The sequence below is a fragment of the Melospiza melodia genome, chromosome 8 (assembly GCF_035770615.1).
Source record: "Melospiza melodia melodia isolate bMelMel2 chromosome 8, bMelMel2.pri, whole genome shotgun sequence".
Classification (NCBI taxonomy): Eukaryota; Metazoa; Chordata; class Aves; order Passeriformes; family Passerellidae; genus Melospiza; species Melospiza melodia.
Window position 1 is genome coordinate 39,342,738 of NC_086201.1, and position 19,858 is coordinate 39,362,595.

At 56.6% G+C, this 19,858-nt stretch overlaps 1 protein-coding gene across 2 annotated transcripts in view; it reads left to right on the forward strand.

Moving 5' to 3' along the window:
* The window catches only part of COL18A1 (collagen type XVIII alpha 1 chain), a 36,545-nt gene that overhangs the window by 1,136 nt on the left and 15,551 nt on the right, over positions 1-19,858 (forward strand). The window contains exon 1 of one of the 2 annotated variants that reach the window (XM_063162750.1): positions 15,672-17,052. The exons of the other annotated variant lie outside the window; for it this stretch is intronic. Within the exon in view, the coding sequence (XP_063018820.1) occupies positions 15,885-17,052 (1,168 nt within the window). The 5' untranslated portion in view covers positions 15,672-15,884. Of the gene's footprint in view, positions 1-15,671; positions 17,053-19,858 lie in introns of those variants that run through there. 2 annotated transcript variants of the gene reach the window in all.

Here is a 19,858-nt window from a genome sequence, read left to right on the forward strand (position 1 = left end):
TCTCCCACTGCCTGTGTTTCTGGTGAACTTTACCTCCCCGACAGGGCAGCTTCCTGCCGGCTGCCAGGCGGGATGAAAGCCCTCCTCCCCTCGCAGCCCGTCTCTGGATGTGTGCCCAGTGCCCGGAGGCGGGAACAGCCACGGCTGACACGGGGAGCCCCCGCCTGGATCCCGGGAACCCCAACTGCCAAAGCAGCTGAGCTGCAAGTGACGATCCAAAAACAAGGACACGGTGGATTTTCTCTGGGCTAGTGGTCTGGTCTTTGGCTTGTGCCAGCATGGTGTGAAGCATCACTCGTGTCCCTTTCTGCTGTGCCAGGCTAGGCACAACGTTTCTGTTAGTGGCATCCTCAGGTGCAGGCGAACTGGAAGTCAGCCATGAAATTGGTGGATTATTTACTGGGGCAAGGCTTTGTGTCATCTAGGAACAGCTCTGGCACTGCTCTGTGGGCAGCGGGGTCAGCTGTGGAGGGGCAGTGGGGATGCCCAGCACTCCCAGAGCACGTCTGGGAACACTGGGAGAAGCTCTCCAAGTGCCCCGGGCTGTATTTATGATGCTGCTTTCAGTGGCGTGGGTGCCTCCCCAGGGGCCAAGGGAACAAAGCTCCCCTTGGAGATCTGCAGAGTTGGGAACATCGTTCCCATGTGAAATCCTGAATTGGCTATTTTAGGTCCCTGGAGACTGTCCAGTGCAGCCAAGCTGAGCTGGAGGGCTGGGCACTGCTCTTACAGTGGGTACTCAGAGTTATCCATGCCCTTCTCATCCTCTGCATCAGCATCCTTGGGCACTCAGGGCCAGCCAGGAGCCTCTGCTGAGCTGCAGGTGCATCCCTCAGCTTTGGGCAGCCGAGCTGGGGCCCCCAGGAGGTTCCCCCAGGGCGTGCAGGGCGGATGAGTGCCGGGGGAGTGCGGCCAGCGCTGGTCACCACTGGCAGGAGGCGCCCGTCTCACCCAGCTGACTTGGCCGACTTGGCCGTCTCCCAAAGGCAGCCTGCAGATCGGGTTTTAAAGGAATTCAGCGGGTTGGTGTGGCTTTTTTCCCTTCTTTTCTTTTTTTCTTCCCCCGCTTCCCTTGGTTCAATGTCCAAGGACTGCAGGGCCTGTTCTGCCAGCCCGCCTTTGTGATGGCTTCTGGGGAATGTTTGCTCCAAAGGCTGTCCTGGCATGGAGATAACCTTTCTGTTTATCTGCCTGCCTTGCAAATTTGGGGGCTTAGCTGCCACAAGCTGGGCTGGCCTCTTATCACTGGATCTCTGGGATTCCTCAGAAAGGGCACGTAGCCATGAGGAATAGCGTGGGGATGCTGCCACACTGTCACACGTCTGGTCTGGCGAGTGTGAGGGGAATCACAGATAGGGCTGTGAGTGACCTCAAGCATGGGCTGGGTCAGACACTGGGAAAATCCCCATTCCCAGGGGGCAATCCTGTCCCAGGTGCCTGGATGGGGGCGATCTGCTGGCCAGACCACGCCCATCTGGTGGTAGAAACAACCATGCATTGGAACAGACTGCCCAGGGAAGTGATGGAATCACCATCCCTGGAAGTGTTTGAAAAATGTGTAGATGTGGCTCTTTGGGACATGGTTTAATGGTGGAACTGGCTGTGCTGGGTTAGTGGTTGGATGTGATGACCTCGGAGGTCTTTTCCAACTGTAGTGCTTCCATGATTCTGTTATCTTCTCTCACACTGAATTTCTGTGCTTTAGTTTGGGGCTGGGAAGAACCCCAAAAGCAGCCCCAGCTCTCTGCCGTGCTGCTGCTGAGGGTGCAGGCAGCACCTGGGAATCCAAGCTGCCTCCTCCCGCTGTTATGGACAACAGGTGCTGGAACTGCAGGTTGAGAGGCTCATTCCTGATAATTTCCATCCCCAGGGGGCTGTGGGTCCTTCTGTCTGGGATTCCTCACATGGAATTGCTGTGCAAAGCGATTTACAGCCTGTGACACAACTGCTCTGCTGTCAGCACCTGGGGGGGTTTGACAGGGGCATCAGAGCTTCCCTAGCATTATTTTAGGGATGTCCAAAAGATGGGGAGTTGGCTGTGGGCAGCACCCAGCATCGTGGGTTTGGCTCACGCAGGGCTGGCGCCTCTTAGCTCTGGCAGCGTCGTTTGACCACTGAGGTTCCCAGCAGGGGCTGGAGGAACTGGGGAGGATGCTGTGCTCCAGAAGCTCCTCAGGCTCTTCAGCTCCTTATCAGCTGGCAGGACTGCTGTTTGCAAAACCTTATCTGTGCCGTGGGAGCTGCTGGGGAGGGGGAGCTGCCCAGGCTGCCAGCAGCTGGAAGGCAACAAGGCTGCGGGCATCTCCCTGCAGCACCTCTGAGCTCCTGGTCCATCCCCCTGGCAGGCGGGTCCCATCCCCCCTGCCTGTCCCAAGAAGGTGGAGGCAGGGATGAAGTGGCCGTGCTTGGATGGTGCTTTGGGGCTGGAAATTAGGTTTAAAAAGAGACTGAGTATTCCTGCAGAGTGGCTGTGCTCTCTGGCAGGAGTTTGCTTCCATTGAAGCACACAACCTTTTCAAGCCCTAATCCTAATTCACCCATTACTTCCCCAGCTCTGGACCTGAATTTGGTCCATCCACAGCAACCATTCTCCCAGAGCTCTTGCCTTGGTTTTAGGTTTCCATATGGTGTCTGCTGGCCCAGCAGCATGAATGCCTGGGAGCTCCCTCCCCACTGCTGCATGTCCCTGGAGGGATGGAGAGCTGCTCTTCCCTGTGGCCACTAGAAAACCCTGCCCATACACTTCCATATTCTGGAGAAGCAGGGTTTTATTTTTTTTCTCTGAAGAGCAGCCTCTCAGTAACACTGCTCCCTATTTATTTTGGCTTGCAGCTGGACAAACGTCTCCTTCCAGTGTTTATGGCGACAAAACTTGGGTGCTGTTAAGCAGCAAATCCAAGTCCTTGGAGAAAACATTTTGCAATCCTGCTTCAAGCGTCACCGCCTGGCTTAAAAACTCCCTGAGCAGAAAAAAATGTGCTGCTGGGAAACTGGCTTTGCTCTTGGGAGGATGTCACCACTTCTTTATGAGGAGGCAGGAGCATGCGGGGCCAGGGGCAAGGACTCATCCAAGGCTGAGCCCTCTGATAAAAAAGAGGGAGAGAGACTTTTTACGTGAGCCTGGAGTGACAGGACAAGGGTAAATGTCTTCACACTGATAGAGGGTAGGGTTGGATGGGATATTGGGGAGGAATTCTTCCCAGTGAGGCCCTGGCACAGGGTGCTCAGAGCAGCTGCAGCTGCCTCTGGATCCCTTGGAAGTGTTCTAGGCTGGGTTGGATGGGCTTGGAGCAGCCTGGGAGAGTGAAAGATGTCCCTGTCCATGGCAGGGGGTGGAACAAGGTGAGCTTGGGTGCCCCTTCCAACCCACCCCATATTCTGTGACAGGGACACCGAGTCTCTTCTGCACCACTCTGGCCTGTCATAAGTGTCAGGGATGATACTCTAAACACTGGAATAACAATCCCAGCAAGTGCGCTGTCTTTTTTCCCTAACTCTCGATAGTTTACCAAGAAAATAATTAATTCTGGCATTTCGGTAGAGAGTTCTAAGTTCTGAAGGAGACATCTGGGATTAAGTATTGATATATATCAGCAGTCCAGAGGTATGGGATTAATAAAACACTCTAGTGATTCTTCTGTTGTATCTGATGACATTTGGGAAAGCATTGGAGAGAAATCCTTTCCAAGAGCATGCTGCAATCGCTCTGTGTGCAAGCCTGGAGGCAGTGTCTTGGATGTTATGAAGAAATTCTTCCCTTTGAAGGTGTCGTGGCATTGGTGCAAGTTGACAAGAGAAGCTGTGGCTGCCCCTGGATTCCTGGAAGTGTCCATGGCCAGGTTGGACAGGGCTTGGAGCAGCCTGGGATGGTGGCAGGTGTCCCTGGCCATGGCAGGGGGTGGGACTTTTGGGTTCCTTCCCACCCAAACCACTCTGTGAGGCTCCGTGACGGACGAGCTCCGCGTCATCCCATGTCCCAGTTTCCTCTCTGCCAGCTGTGGGAGCGCTCTCCCTGGCTCTGGTGTCCTCCAGCCACATTCCTCATCCTTTGGGTGGCCACGTGCGTGGAGCAGCGGTGCTGCTGCCCTCGGGAGGATGTGCCATTTCCTGCTGATAGGTGGAGGTGGTGCAGGGGAAACCTGCTATGATTTCAGCTGGTGCTAAGTCCCCTTAAATCCTGGGGATTGGGAACAAGTCCCTGACTTTGTGGGGGGAGGAAGGCACGTGGTAGCAGCAGTGTGTGTGATTTTAGTGTCAGGCTTGGTTAGCCTGGGAGCTTGTTGCCAAAGATATCATTGAAGCCCAAGGAGCTAGATGGGGTTAGAAAATGGTTTGGAAATTTGTGCAGCTACCCGGGGCTCTGGCATTGCCTTAATATGGTTTTGGAACCACTGGGAGAGACAGAGGGAGAGGCTTGAGGGCAAAAACCCTCCGCACTCTGGAGGTGTGAGCATGGTTAATCAGCCCTGTGGGTTGAAGGGGTGGTTGCCACCGTGCAGAGGTGGACGGCTCTGGCCTCCCAGGGAGTGTTGGAATGGAGCAGGGCACTGACACCCCCTGGGCTGTGGGCTGGGGCTGCCCCAGGGTCGGGGCTTCAGAGCCTTGCTGTGCCTCTGGCTCCGAGCGGCGCTGGCGCTTTCTCAGCAAGCAACATCTGCTCCAGAACATCCCGTGTCTTAAAAGGGTTGCTTTTGCGGAATTTTTATTGCTTTTTTTTTTGGCATGGCCTCCCAGACCTCTTCTAAGATGGAAATTGGTCATTAGTGGATTTTATTGTGGTTTTATTTTATTCCCAAGCTCAGTCTGCTGGTTTCCTGCTCCCCTGGGGACTGTAAGGTCTGGCTGTTCCTCTGACCCTGTCCTCAGGTTGTGGGAGTCTGCTCCAACAGCCCAGGGTGGGAATAGGAGCTGGGGCACCTGGAACCCAGCACTACCATCCCCATGCTCTTCCCACTGTCACCACTGGCATAAATCTCTGAGAGCCCAATGGTCCTTGAAGCTACCTCTGAGTTCATCATTCCTAAATTAGCCACTTGCCTTCCCTCTGGAAGACACAGTAATCAAACCAATTTATTCTTTTCCACCCTCCTTGTTAGTCTGTAACTTAATTGAGTTGGAGATTGTTGACATTTGGATAAACAGCAACTTTTTGATAATCCCCAGATAAGCTGGTGGTGCTCACTTGTGGCATGATGGGAAGGCCTCTGTACAGCTTATTCCTTCCCCTGGGACACCAAAATGCTTCCAGAGGGCCAGGAGCCTTATCCTGGGGACCCAGGATGTGTGGATGACAGGGAACCCCTGGACACATCATGTGACCCTATCAGTGATGCCAGCATCTCCCCAGCTGGGTTCCAAAGCTGGAGAAGTGCCCTGTCATGCTGGGAGCTGGGGCTCAGGGGGTGCTGACGGGTGGGAGTGGGTGGAGTAGAAACCTGCAATGATTCCAGGTGGCACTAAATCCCCCTGGATATCAGGGTGCAAGAGAAAGTCCCAGCCCGTGGCACTGTGGGCAGAGAGAGGTGTGTGACAGCAGCCTCTGATTTTTGGCTTTTACTGTAGACTCTTTGAATGGTTTGGCTTGGAAGGGACCTCAAAGCCCATCTTGTTCCACCCCCTGCCATGGGCAGGAGCACCTTCCACTATCCCAGGTAGCTCAGACTTCAGGGTTTGAGTAACCAGTTGTTACTTCTGCAGCTGCTCTGGGCACGTCTCTTTGGTGGGGAGACAGTGATGTCAGGCCATGAAGAGGGAGGGTGTGTGGGTGTCCTGGCATCCCCATGCCCGTGCGTGGTACCCCGTGGGCTGGGCTCCTGATCAGAGTCTAATCCCACCAGGATTCTCCTGGTGCTGGGCTGGATGGAGATATCAGACAGTTCCCTCCCAGCCAGGATGCAGTGGGGCTGTGGGCCTGGCTCTCTCTGGGTGCCAGGGGGATGGGAATCCTCATGACACCCTTCAAGGCTGGGCTGCCAGCCTGGCTCCAGCCAGCCCTTGGCCGATGGCTCCTTTCCCACCTTCTCCTTGGGCTCATCTGAAAGAGTTAAGGAAGCCACCGGAGAGGGGCCTCCAGAGGCAACTGCTGGAGGTAATAATCTTCCTTCGGCTCTTTTCTCTTTTCCCCCGCTAATTGCAGAGTTGACATCGTCCCCTCTCATGAAAGGCTCTTTTGTCAGCCGAGTTGCTGGGCAAAGCCCGGGCTTGGCAGCAGGTTTCGAGCCCCGGGCCGTCTCCTGCACATCCCTCTCCGGCGGCAGGTACTGAAATGACTCTTTCAGCGACAGCGATGTCCCTCCCTCTTTGGCTCCCATCTGAAACAAAACCAAACACCTAAACGGCGACAAAAATCCCTCCTTTTAGCCAACGGGGCCAGATTTTCGGCCGGTTTCGGAGGGAAAGGTCAGCCCGTCTAGACTCTAATCCGACAAGTGTTGTATTTCTTCCCCCGCGGGTGTCCTAGCAACGGGATTAACCCGCGGTGCGGGCGGACACTGGCGGGATCCCGCTCCATCCCGGCTCTGGATGTGTCGCTTCGCATGGCCGGGCAGCCCCAGGGGTGGGCTGGGCTCTGGCCCCGCTCCCTGCGCCTGCCCCGGGCTCTGCCAGCGGCTCCTGGTGCCAAACATCAGCCCAGCGGCAGGGCAATTGAGAACACCGGTGGTGGAGCAGGCTTGCGGATGCTTGACCCACCCCAGGCAGCTGGTGAAGCACCTCTGCCCCAAGAAGGACACACCAGGCCTGGTTTGGGGACCGCACTGGAGTGGGACAGCCTGTGTCACTGTAAATGTGACTCTCACAGTGGAAATGGGTCTCCCAGTGCATCCCCTGATCCCAATGCTCTGATCTCCCTCCCAGGACATTCCTTGCCTCTCAGCGCCCTGGCCTCCCACTACATCCCCTGTATCCCAGCACCTGGGTCTCCCAGGACGTCCCTCCCTCTGTTCCAGCTGTGCAGGGGTGGCTGTTAACCCCTGGCATCCCTCTGGCCTCGGGGTCAGCCTCGGTGGCAGCAACACCAGTAAAAATGTGTCTGTTGGGGTCGGGAGAAAAACCACTTCCCATTTCCTTCATTCAGCTGTTTAATCATTTTATCTCCCTGCTGCTGTTCAATCACCTGAGAGCCCGGTTTGCCTCCAGGTGTTGCTGGTGGGGCCTCCCTGCCCATCCGTGTGCAGCTGGTGCCGGAGCTCAGTGCCCAAACATGCGATGGGTGGCTCCCAGTGAGTGCTGTGCCTCCGGAGCCCCCACACCCGTGGCACAGCTGCCTGATAACATTGTTCCATTTCATTCTTTTTCAGCCTTTACTCCCAGCAGCACCTTTCCGGGCTTTCTTCTGCCTTCTTTCCTTGTGGAGTGGCCAGCCAGGGTTTCTCCCCAGAGCCGTGCAAGCTTTGCTGTTCTCCCCATGCCACTGAGCTCTGGTGTCCCCGAGCGCGGGGTGCAGAGGAGCCAGAAGGGGTTTGGGGAGCACAGTCTTGGTTTGATCCTCGCTGTTACGCGGAGAGGAGCCAGGAGCTGGCTCCCAGCGCAGCCCCAGGAGCTCCCGCAGGCTGCAGCATCCTCCCCAGCGCGGCGCTGCGCCCAGGGCAAGGCTGTGCGGGCGCTGCGCCCTGCAAACGGCCCCGCGCTGATGAGGAGCTGCTGAGGCCGTGGGCCTGGCAGAAGGGGGGGTCCGTTCCCCCAAATCCCAGCTGGGTGCTCCAGAGACAGGCTGCAGCTTGCCCGGAGTCCCAGAGCGCAGCTCCTGCCTACGTGGGATTTTTTTTTCCCCTGCAGCTGGAGCGGGTTAAGTGGGGTTTTAGAAGCATTTTCTTTTCTCCTGGGTGCTTAAAACAACAATAAATAAAGTCCCAGCCCTGCGAGTGACACTGCTGTTGCTGCTGCGAGGAAGGGAAGATTTATGGGGATTTTTTTTTTTAACTTTACAGGTCACTGCTAGTATTTGTGGAATTGGCTTTGCTGCAGGAAAAACTGGTTTCCTGCATTCCCATTAGGAAGAAACTTCTGTGATCGTGTAATTCAAATGCAGAAAAAAAAATAAAATAGCAATATTTAAGTAGATGCCAGAGGAGCTGGTGCTCATAGCTGGGTCCTTTGGAGGCCGTGTGTGTCCTCTGCCTTGTTCTGACCTTGGCTATGCTGCTTGCAGCCTGTGGCAGGAAAAAAAAGGGGCTTTTTTTGCACTTTTTCTGGGCTTTCTGGCTCCTGTACCAGCCTGCAAAAGCAGGAAAAAAATATCTACATTTTGACCATGGGAATGTTTTAATCCATCTTGAGGCAGTTTCCAGAGTCTTTTTATCACCTTATCTGAGCTGGGGCTGGCACCAAGATGAACTCCTGTTAGGCAGGGAATGTTGGGACTATGACTCCTCCATGCTGTAAATGAAAAATTATGGATTTGACTCACCCTCATCCTCTTGCAGTTGGACAGCCGCAGCCTGCAGGTCTCATCCTGGGGGTCCCAGCTCCCCAGAACTTTTAAGCAGGGAAGGGAAACTCTGCTTCCATAGCATTAATTTTGGGGGTTTGTTTTTGTGTGGGTTTTGTTGGTTTTTTTGTTTGGTTGGTTCATTTGGTTTTGGGTTTGGGCCTTTTTTTGGGGGGTTTTGTTTTTTTTGGGGTTTTTTTTGTGGGTTTTTTTGTTTCTTTGTTTGTTTGGTGGTGGGGGTTTTTTTGTTTGTTTGTTTGTTTTGGTTTGTTTTTTTGTTTTTTGTTTCCAGAAAAGATTCACTGCTTAGACTTGGATGCTTGGGATGTGAACATTTTTTCATCTGGGATGGTGATATGAGAAAAGACCCCCTGACTTTAGGGACACCTTGAACCCAAAGCGTGGCCATCAGTAACAAAACCGTCCCAAATCCCAGAATGCCAGGTTTGGGTTGGAAGGGACCCTAAAGTTCATCCAGTGCCAGCCCTGCCATGGCAGGGACACCTTCCACTGTCCCAGGCTGCTCCCAGCCCCATCCAGCCTGGCCTTGGGCACTGCCAGGGATCCAGGGGCAGCCCCAGCTGTGCCAGGGCCTCACTGCCCTCACAGGGAACAATTCCTAATTCCCAATCTCCCATCCATCCCTGCCCTCTGGCGCTGGGAGCCATTCCCTGGCTCCTGTCCCTCCATCCTTGTGCCCAGTCCCTCTGCAGCGCTCCTGGAGCCCCTTCAGGCTCTGAGCTCTCCTTCTCTGACGGTGCTCCAGCAGCACCTGCACACGGTGCTGTGCTCCCGGCAGGTGAGCCTGCTCCAGCAGGGCTTGGATTTGCCCATCTCCAGAGGCGCCTTCCCAGCCCCAGCCCTCCGGGACCCTGGGAATGACGATCCCCGCAAGGCTGCCCGGCCTTCCCAGCCCGCCCCCCCTTTGAACTCTCTGGTATGCGAATTTTTGCTGGTGTCAGAGGGTCGGCGGCTGCAAAATCCCTCCCGGTTAAAGGGTGGGAATACCAGTGTGTGCAGCTTGGGATAATTACCAGTTGTCAGCAAAACAATAGTGACATTGTAGGGCAGGAGTAAAGGGAAAGGGCCCCTGTCTTGAGAGTAATGTTACTTTTCTATTTAGGTTGCCATAGTCTTTGCTGAGAAATGGCCCTATTCTCTCTAATCCTCCCCTTCAGGCATGCCTGCTGAGCTTTTTTTGTGTGGTTTGGGTTTTTTTTTTTAACCCCTTATCATCCCAGGAAATAGCTTATGGGTACCCATCTCCGTGGTGCTGTGCTGCAGGGATGCCCTTGGCTCATGGCATTGTGCCCGTGGGGGATGCTGAAGCCTGGGATCGTGCCTGGCTGTGGCATCATCCCTGCGCTCAGGAGGGGGCAAACCTGATCGGGAATCTCTGTCTTCATGCAAGCAGGGACACAAAATACACCCTTCCTTGTTCTTGGCAACTGTCCTGTTACAGGTGGTGAACTTCAGTGCATTAAAGCTGTTTATTGCATTGTATTTTGCTTTAAAACCAAGTGACTTGTAGAAAGAAGGAATAGTTGAAAGGAATAATCAAATACTGGCTCTGGTTGTTGGTTGGAAAGGGATGATGTGAGTTCTGGCCTCATCCAGCTCCTGCTGGCTTTCCCCAGCACTTGCGTGGAGCAGCAAAGGATCACCCACCTGTTTGACCCCTTTACTATCCATCTCCAAGGCTGTGTGGACTTCCTCAAAAGCTCTAAGTTTTTCTGCTTAAATACCTGTGGAGACACGACAGGGAAAGAGGGATTTCAGCCTTGGCTGATATCCGGTTGTCATCGCTCAACTTGATTTCAAGGCGTTCAATTGATTGATTTCTCACTACGGCGTTGGGATGTGCGCAGCTGGGTGGGTTCAAGGCCTGGGTGATGCTTTCCCTTTTCCAGTTGCCCCCTATCCAGGCTGTTCATGACCCCAGCATCCATCCTCAAAGGGCCTGCCAGCCATCTCTCCGTGTCATGTCCCCAGTTTGGGGGCCCAAAAGCTCCAGCACGGAGCACAGAGCCCCGCAGGGAGCAGAGAGCCCAGGATGGGATGCAACGGGATGTGACAACAAAGCACGATGGCCAAGGTTGGCTGCCTGGTGCAGGGGAAACTTTGGAAGGAGCCAAAACTTTGGAAATGCTGCCAAAGTCAGCAGCACAGGCGAACTATTGTCTGAGGAGTGCAGAGAGGTGGAAGGACCGCAGAGCGGACACGGAGTCTTATTACGGGCACAGCTGGGGGCTTCCAAGCCAAACAAAGTCCCCTGCGCTGCAGGAGGGCAGCGCTGACAAGAGCCAGGCTGGTTGGATGAGCTGGAGATTGCAGCTGAAATCCCAAAACAAACCCCCCTCCCCGATCCCCCTTTTCCTGTCCATTCCCTAAGAAAATAGCGTTCCTTGCCACCTGGCCCCACAGCAAGCGTGTGAGCTTGGATTCCGTTTGCTGCACACTGTGTTGAGGATGAGGTTAATGACCTGCCAGGTGGTTTTCCTCCCTGAAAATCCATGGTGAGGCTCTATGAAGCACCCACGAGCTGTGGCATTGCCTCCTGCAGCAGCACGGACCAGCTGGCACCCAGCATCCCTGGATGCTGTTCTGTGGGATGGAGGCTGTGATGCTCTGTTGTAGCTTCAGGTACATCGCTTGGTAGCTCTTCTGTATTTTGTTTGGTGAATTGAGGTTTCTAAGCTGTGCTGGTGTTTTCTTTGCTTCTGAAGTCCTGGAAAACAGCTGGGGATAGGCAGCTCCCAGTTTTTGTTGTGTAGGCTTCAAAGCTGGTGCTGGGTTATCCACTGACAGTGCTTTGTTTCTTCGTCACGTTGGAGGGTTAAAATCCTGGCGTGGTTAGGGGACATCATTGGCTTGGAAAGGTTTGTTTGAACTCTGGGGACATGTACCCGCCTGGGTGCCTTGTTCTCCTCTGATTCTCTGGTTGGGATGACATCAGGTTGGATCACAAACCCTCCATCCCATCCCTCATCTCCCCTCGTCCTGCTACTGCAGAATCTGTCTACAATGCTGACTGGGGTGCCAGGTGTATTGATCTCCCTGTATCCTCTGGGAAAGAAATGCCTGGGAATGGGAACGCACTTCCTCCTTGTCCCTCAGGGAGACTGCAGCCAACACCCTCCGCCAGCTGCCTGTCCTGAGTGAGCCAGAACCTTGGTAGGGGGTGAGGAGCAGAGTTTTCTCCTGTCCAGGGAGCAATTAGTCAGCAAGACGATTTATGAATGTGGAGGAGGATGATCCAGGGGGTCGCATTCCTTCCCTTGCCTTCCCTGCCTTATCTCCAGGCTGTCAGTGGGCTCGGGGGGCAGGTGAGTGATTGGAAGCAGAGACATGGCCCCAGTGGAGGCAGGATGGGGGGGACAGGGAGCTACAGCTCACCCCAAACTCACCTTGAGTTTTACACACCTCCTTTGGGTTTGGCTATGCCCAAATATTGATGGTCCCTCTCCACCATCCATTCTCCCCAGGAAACCTCACGGAGTGGCCAAAGTCACTCCAGCACCAATTCTCTGCTGCCCTGTCCACTTGTCCATGTGGGTGGGGCAGAGTAGGACACCAGCACCTCTTGGCTGTGCCTTTTCCAGCCCTACTCAGTTCAGGAGCAGGAGGAGGATGCAGGTAATGACAGGGGTCTGGGCACGACCACCCTTCTTCCCCTCCTGGGGCTATTTGATGGCTCCCGCAGGCTGTCGTGGCATTTTCACAGTTTATCTTATCGAGGGATTTGCCGGGAGGATGTTTCTGGCTCTCCATGAGTAAATGTTTAGGAACGCTGCGCGCCCGGGGGCTCCGTGGTGTTGCACAGCCAGAGGCAAGGGGGACACTGTCCCGGGGGCACAGCAGAGCCTGGCAGAGCGGCACCTGTGTCATTGCTGGCGCTGGGATGGCTGCTGTCACTGCGCCAGCTCCGCTCCTGGGCACCCCTGTGCCTCCCCCTGTCCCTGGATGGGCGCCCACCCACGGCCTGGGTGCCTCCATCTCCAGGAGGGCCTTCCAGCTGCTGCGTGTGTGGGGCTTCCAGATGGAGAACGGAGTAGAATCCCAAACGTCGGTAGGATTTATGGATACCTGCTGACAGTCCTTGAATTTTCCGGCTGAGTCCAAGAGTGCTCCCACCTCTGGCTTTCTGCCTGTGCTCCTATCAGGGTTTCCTCCCTTCCCCTTCCCCTTCCCCTTCCCCTTCCCCTTCCCCTTCCCCTTCCCCTTCCCCTTCCCCTTCCCCTTCCCCTTCCCCTTCCCCTTCCCCTTCCCCTTCCCCTTCCCCTTCCCCTTCCCCTTCCCCTTCCCCTTCCCCTGCCCGGAGCTCAGGGCTGTGTCCAGCCAAGCGGGCTCTCCCGAGGAAGCGTCTGCGCTCTGCTCAGCCTGAGGCTCCCTCTGCTGTCCATCCCTCCGTCCGTCTCTCTGCCTGTCCGTCCGTCTGCCCGGCTCTCGCTGGGGGATCCTCGGCGTGTGCGGGACGAATTGCTGAGCTGGGCAGCAGCAGGCTCCCTGTCCTCTCCCAAAATCCTGCAGGGAGAGCAATCCTCCCTGGAGAGAAACATCGGTGTGCTTTCACCACGGGTAAAAGGCTGCAGGTCTGGATGACAGGCTCTTTTTTCCTATTTTTATCTATTTTCCCCTTCCCCCCCACCTTTTTTTTCTCCTTTTTCACTCTCTTTTTCTCTTTTTTCTTCCATATCTTCTTTTCTTTCTCTTCCCCTCCCCTTCCCTCCTCTTGCCTTGTCCTCTTCTCTTTCCCTCCTTCTCATTCCCTTCTTCTCTTCTTTCTGTTATTTTCCCCCTCTTCTTTTTCCCTCTCTTTTGTCCTTTCTCCCCTCTTTTCTCTTTCCTTCTCTCTCCTTTCCTACTGTCATTTTCCAGTTCTTCCACTTCCTCCAAGCACCTCCCTCCCCTTCCCACTCTTTCCTTGACTTCCCCAATCTCTTCTTTTCTCTTTTCTTCTTTCCCTCTTCCTCCCCTCTCATTTTCCCCTTCTTTCCCCCCACCCTCTTCCCCCAATCTCCTTTCTTCCCATCTCCACTCTTTTCCCCCGACTGCAATTTTTTCTCTCTTTTCCCTTTTCCCCCTTTCTCCCCTCTCCCCCCTCTATTCTTCTGGCCCAGGACTGAGCCCTCAGTGCCTTCTTAGGGCAGCCCAATCCCCCTTTCCTGAGGAACTATGTTGCGGCACCAGATGCCAGACAGTTTTGGGAAGATGCAGTCAGCCTCTTTGGGAGCGAACTGGGACCAGGGTGAGGGTCCAGTTTTGCTGTTCAAGAAGTCCAAGGCTATGGCAAGCTGGCAGCAGCATCTCATGGAGTGTGCAAAACGCTTTTTGTGAGCTTTTAGCCTGGAGGAGGCAAAAGCAAGGGGTTTTCCCTGCTCTGCCAGCAAGCCAGCTGCCATGGCTTCTCCCTGGAGGAATGCTTCTCCAAAATATTTCACCAGCTGCTGCCTTCCCAGTCCCTGCCTGGCTGCTTGGTCAGTGGCAGAGCTGGTTGCACTGGACTAAGATGCTCTAGTGCCACCCGTGCCACCAGCCCACCCTCAGGGTGCCTAATTTGGAAATCCCTTTTTTGGGGATGCCCCAGCCCTGGCTCCTTCCTGGGGAGCTTCCAGTGAGGAGGTGTGCAATGAAATGATCATTGACTTAACGAGGGTGTCTCACGGGGCTCAGCTCCACTCTGCTGTCCTGAGCCGCCTAATTCCAGCAGAAGGGAGAAGCGGGAATTTCTCTGGCTGGGCATCCTGTCTGCACATGCTTGGGCTACCCCAGCAGGGTGCTGCTCTCCAAATCCTCCTGGCAGAGGCCAGGCAGCTCATGGGGGCATGTGATGCTCCCCACGCAGGAGCCGCACGGCTCTGGGGCGGGGAGAGGCTCCGGGAGCGCCGAGGTTTTCCATCCCACCGCTGGGAATGGAAGCAGCAGTCGCTCCGATCCCTCTCCATGTGCCAAGGAGTTCTGCACCGCACCCTGGCCCCAGGGCAGCCAAGCCCGTCAGGACACGCCAGAGAAGGCTGGCAGGCACCTGCCTCCTTCCCCAGGCTGATGGAAGCGCCGGAGCTCCGGGAGGGGCCCTGTGGAAGCTCTGCCATCGGGACAAACCCGCGTCCCGTGCGGATTGGTGGGGGCTGTTCCGCAGCGGGCGCCCCTAACAGCATCGGTCACGGGGAGAGCTGCTGGCAGCAGCAGCCAGCTCCCATTTTCAGGGGAAAACTCGCCTGTTTTGCTTCAAAAGTACTGTGGGAAATGTTGCATGAAGCAGAATGAACATCTGAGCATTTGTCTCGGTGATTTTCCTGAATATTTTTAAACTGGAGCATCAGCTCCGGCATGTGGAGATCTCTGCTCCGTAGGACCATGGTCTGGCACGCTCTGACCTTCCTGGTCACACACAGCCAAGGGGAGCCAAAATTGTCACCTCCCCATCAAAACCCTGTCTCAGGGACACTTGTTGAGCCATGCAGGTGACTTGCCTGGTGTCACCATGGTAGTGTAGGCTCGGGGAATGCTCCATCTCTGCTTGGCCATCCCTAGGAATGAGAGGCACCGTCACCCGAGCTGGATAAGTGGATTTGAGGGTAACTTTTTTAAGCAGAGGCATAGAACAATCAAAATTTTTGGGGCGTGGGAGAGTGCCAGTACCGCCCATGGAAGATTTTCATCCCGAGCTCCAGGAAAACTTGTGATTGGGAAACTTGTGATTGCTCAGACCTGGCTTTGAGGCGTTGCTGGCGCGTGATGCCTGGGGGGGGCAGGAAAGCTGCAGTGCTCCCCTGGCCTTCCTGCGACAGCACCTGGGGGGTCCTGGCCCTGTAAGCGAGCCGGGGAAGCGGCTTTAAGCACTTGGCTTTGGGGACTTGTTTTGTTTCCGGCCGGTGGAAATGTTGGAAATGTTTTCTGGGATTTGTTTCCCTCCTCGTTCAGTTTTGCTCTGAGATTATAACCTTTTCCCGAGGCCTGACGCGGGGTGTCCCACCAAAGCTGGGCACCCCATGAGGACCATGTCTGTGCACGACCCCACCTTGTACAGCTCTGCATGCTGGTGATTTAACCAGAGCCATGGAGCAGGGAGAGACGGTTTGGGATGTTCCGGGCAGGAAGGAGTTAAACATCTGGCGGCAGCAGCTGGGACGGGCAGTGGGGTGGGTCTGAAAGCTGGCTGGGCTGCCGGAGGTTTCGGGGGGCTCAGGTGAGCCCCAGGCAGGCTCAGGGGTCCCCGCGGGGCTGTGCCAGCAGAGGGAGGCTGGCGCTGGCGAGAGGAAGGCTTGGCAGGGCCGGCCACTCCTCCCCTGCTCTGCTCCGGTTTGAAGGGTCGAGCGCCGGAGCTTGGGAGGAGAGAGTGATGTGAGTGCTCCGAGAGTCTGGCCGGGACAGAGCTCCTGCCTCTTCCCTCCTTTCCTCCCTCCAGCCTCTCTGCTCCGCTCTCGGGAGCAACGGAGCTCGTTTTCCCTTTCCGATGGCCCCACCTCGCTTGGGGGTTCTGCTCCTCCTGGCTTGCTGCTTCTCCTGCTCCGAAACACAGCTCCTGGACTGGGTTTGGGACAGCACGAAGACCACAGGAAGCCCAGCACTACCCAGTGAGGGAATCCCAGAGTCGGAACCCCCAACCTCAGCGGTGGCTCCGGCTCCCAGCCCGTCCCCAGGGATGTGGGGCAGCGAGGTGGCAGGAAATGTCACCACCCCACGGCAGCAGGAGCCAGATCCTGCTACAGCAGCACCTGTGAGTGAGGGAGCCGCAGCCAAAACCACGGAGCAGTGGGACAGGAATGCCACAGGGTCAGTGGAGAGCACGGCGTGGCCGAGCGTCGCTCCTCTCCACAGCGTGTCACCTGCCCCAGGACAGCAGGCGGCCAGCAGCCCCACTGACGACCCCCAGCTCCTGGGGACAGGGACCCACAAGGACACCCAGCTCCTGGGGTCAGGGACCACTGAGGACCTGCAGTTCTTGGGATCAGGGAACACCGAGGACCCCCAGCTCTTGTGGTCGGGAACCACCGAGGACCTGCAGCTGCTGGAGACAGGAACCACGGAGCACCTGCTACGCCTGAGAATGGGGACCACCGAAGACCCCCAGTTCCTGGGGTCAGTGACCCCGAAGGATCCACAGCTCTTGGGGACAGGGACTACTGAGGACCTGAAGCTGCTGGGGTCAGGGACCACTGAGAACCCGCAGCTCCTGAGGATGGCAACCACCGAGGACTCCCAGCTCCTGGGGTCAGGGACTACTGAGGACCTGCAGCTGCTGGGGTTGGGCACCACTGAGGACCCACAGCTCCTGGGGATGATGAGTGCCACAGACCTGCAGCTTCTGGTGGCAGGGCACACCGAGGACCCACAGCCCTTGGGGACAGGGCCCACTGAGGACCCACAGCCCTTGGGGACAGGGACCACCAAAGACCCAGAGCTCCCAGGCACGAGGACCACTGAGAATCTGCAGCTCCTGGTGATGAGGAACACTGAACTCCTGAGGACAGTGACCACCGAGAACCCAGAGTTCCTGGGGAACACTGAGAACCCACAGCTCCTGAGGACAGTGACCCCTGAAGACCCAGAGTTCCTGGGGACAGGAACTCCTACAATGGAGTCACAGGTGTCCTCGCAGAGACCGGCGGGTCTCCAGCCAGGTAGTGCCCCTTTTCCTTTCTCACCAGGTGACAGTACCCGTGAGCAGGCGGTGCCTGTCCAGGACCCCTTGGCACAACCTCCCGGTTACTTCCCCGCAGCATCGCGGAACCCATGGCATGGCCCTGGCCACCCAGGGCTGGATCTGGCCAGCAGGAGCGGGAGCCAGAGCCCCCCTTGGCCTGACCAGAGGGTGGATAAGGGTGTGGATTCTCCTGCTGCCGATACCTCTGTCCCTCTGGAGTTTGATTTACTGAGCGCTACCATGCAGCTCTACAGGAGTGACGGCGCGGGGCTCACATCCTTCTTTCCAGGACTGATGCCAGTGGCCGGCCGTTGCCAGCCCGTCCCGACCCACCTGCCCTTCTGCAGCGTGCTGGGCACCAGCCATGTCCGAGTGCCAAATTACCTTCAGCATGGCAGCGAGGAGGAAATTCGGGCGGCTTTGCATGAGTGGGAGGGGCTGCTTGAGTCGCAGTGCCATCGCTACCTGGAGTGGTTCCTCTGCTTGCTGCTGCTCCCCGGCTGTAGCCCCTCGGTCCCCATAACCCCCCCGCCGTGCCAGGGCTTCTGCGAGGCCGTCAGAGACCTGTGTTGGACTCCCTTGGCCGGCAGGCGCCTGCCTCTGCCTTGCGATGCTCTCCCTGAGGAGGATGAAGGGGTTTCTTGCGTCTTTATTAATGCTTCCGCAGGTAATGTGGCTGGGCAATGTCCCTGCGTTGTGTCTCCCCTGCCCAGACTCCCCCAGGCGCTGGGGGATGCTTCTGCCTTGTGCCCATGGGATGCTGCCGAATCCAAAATCACTTTCTATCCAGCCTTGGCTTTTCCAAGCAGAACCAGTGAGTTTTGGCTCCCTTCACAAGACTGGGCATCGCTCCCGGTGAATCACAGTGGCCAGCGCAGGGGATGCTCCCCAAGCGCATCGTGCTGGCCTTCAGGGCCAGTTCCCAGGTGCCACAGGGCTTTGGGCTGTCCTGGCTGGGATCGGAGCACATGGAGAGCTGGCAGCACCCTGCAGGAGCAGGGCAAGGACGCAGACCCTGTGCCCATCCAGCCGCAGCACCATGGTGCCGAGGAGGTTTCAAGGTGACCCTCAGCCATGCCCACACGCTCCCTTCTCCCCGAGCAGCCCTTCGGGGTTAATGATTCACTCGATGGCGGCTAATGTTTGATCCCTGCTGCTTGGAAAAGAGGGAGAGGTTACTTCACCCCCAGCTTCATCAATCGGTGGCTGTGACCTTCTAGGGACCCAGACAGGGCAGGGGGTGAGAGAAGGGAGTGGGGACGGGGGTTGACTGGTGCTTGGAGAAATGCAGTTGGGATGAAAGCTGGAGCTCCCCCCGCCTGCCAAAGCCTCTGAATGAGGCTGTGTTCCCGTGCCGACCCCTGCGCCCTCGGGGGATGGCCGGGAGATGCCAAGGAGGAATGCCGAGACTGGGGGCTGGCAAACCAGGGTCGAGGACAGGGTCCCCTCAGTGTCAAAGAGGCTCTGTTTGTGGGGGGATGCACTGGGATCAAGGGGATGCTTGCAGAGGAGGTGCATTCCTATCTGGGACTGAACTGTGGTTGCTTGGATGGGCAGTGTCAGGAATGAGTGAGGAATGTGGGGGCTGTGGTGCACCCCATGGCGTGACTTGATGTGCTGCCGTTGCTGGGGGTCCCCTGAATCCCACTCTGGCAGCCTGGGCTCAGGAAGGTCATGGCAGAGGGGAAAGGTGGCTTGGAGCATCCTGGGAACATTCCCAAAGGCAGATTCACTGTGCCCAGAGACATCCCCACAGCCATCCCGTGCCAGCGCCGAACTCACTGCGGTCCCCACCAACTCTTCATGTTCCCTGGTGCATCCCCAGTTTGCCACAGGGATGATGGGCTGTGATGTTTGGGTTCTGGATGCCCTCTGGAAAAATCAGGTGTGGCCTGAAAGCTCTGGGAATGAGAAGGGCCCCTTGGCTTTTGTAGGAGAGCAGACATTTGAAGGGGTCTCCCCTTACCCCTCTGCTCCCCAGTCCCCATCCAGCTTCTGTCACACACAAAGAAAGTTCATTTGCTTTGGGAAGTGCTAGCATCCAGCTCCCACCCCGGACTCGGGGGCGAGTGGCATGTTTGAGGAGGAGGGAGACTCCCAGAGCCGGCTGCAGCTCCAAGGGGAGAATGGTTGCAAGTTGCCCTGCTAACAAAAACCTCTTTCAGCGTGTCCCGTCATCCTGAGCCCTGGGGGGGACACAGTGACTTGTCTGGCTGCAGGAATTGCAGCACAGGCTCTTACACCCGTGTAGACCCCTGGGAGGAAGCTCTGGTTTCCTTTTTCCTTAAAGCTGCCATGAATTCGACTTCCTCCAACCCCAGATAAACGCAGTCCCTGCATCCTGGCATTTGCAGTTGGAATGAGCTTGTGAGGTGCTGAGCATGGCGTGGCTCAAGGGTGGGTGGCAGGCTGAGAGTCTGGGGCAGCCCCACTCACTGACCCCATCGGGTTTGGTGTGGGGCTGTGCACATCTGGGAGTGAAAGGTGCTGGACCCCAGGATCCAGAGGTTCTCCTCTCAGCAGGCTGGGGATGCCCCATGGGGAAGCCTGATCCCAGGGCAGGGCACATGGAGGGGCTAGAACTGGTGGAAAGACTAGGAAGGAGATTTTCTCCCAGTCAGGTGTTCAGTTTTGGGGTGCCAAGGTTGGGAGGGACTGGGGGCTTGGGGAGCAGGGTGGACACGGAGCAGTTTCAGAGACAGTTTCAGAGCCTCAGTGTGTCTGGCTCTGACAGAGCAAAAGTTTGCCCCCACCTTTAGTTGGTGGCAGTTCTTATGTGCCCA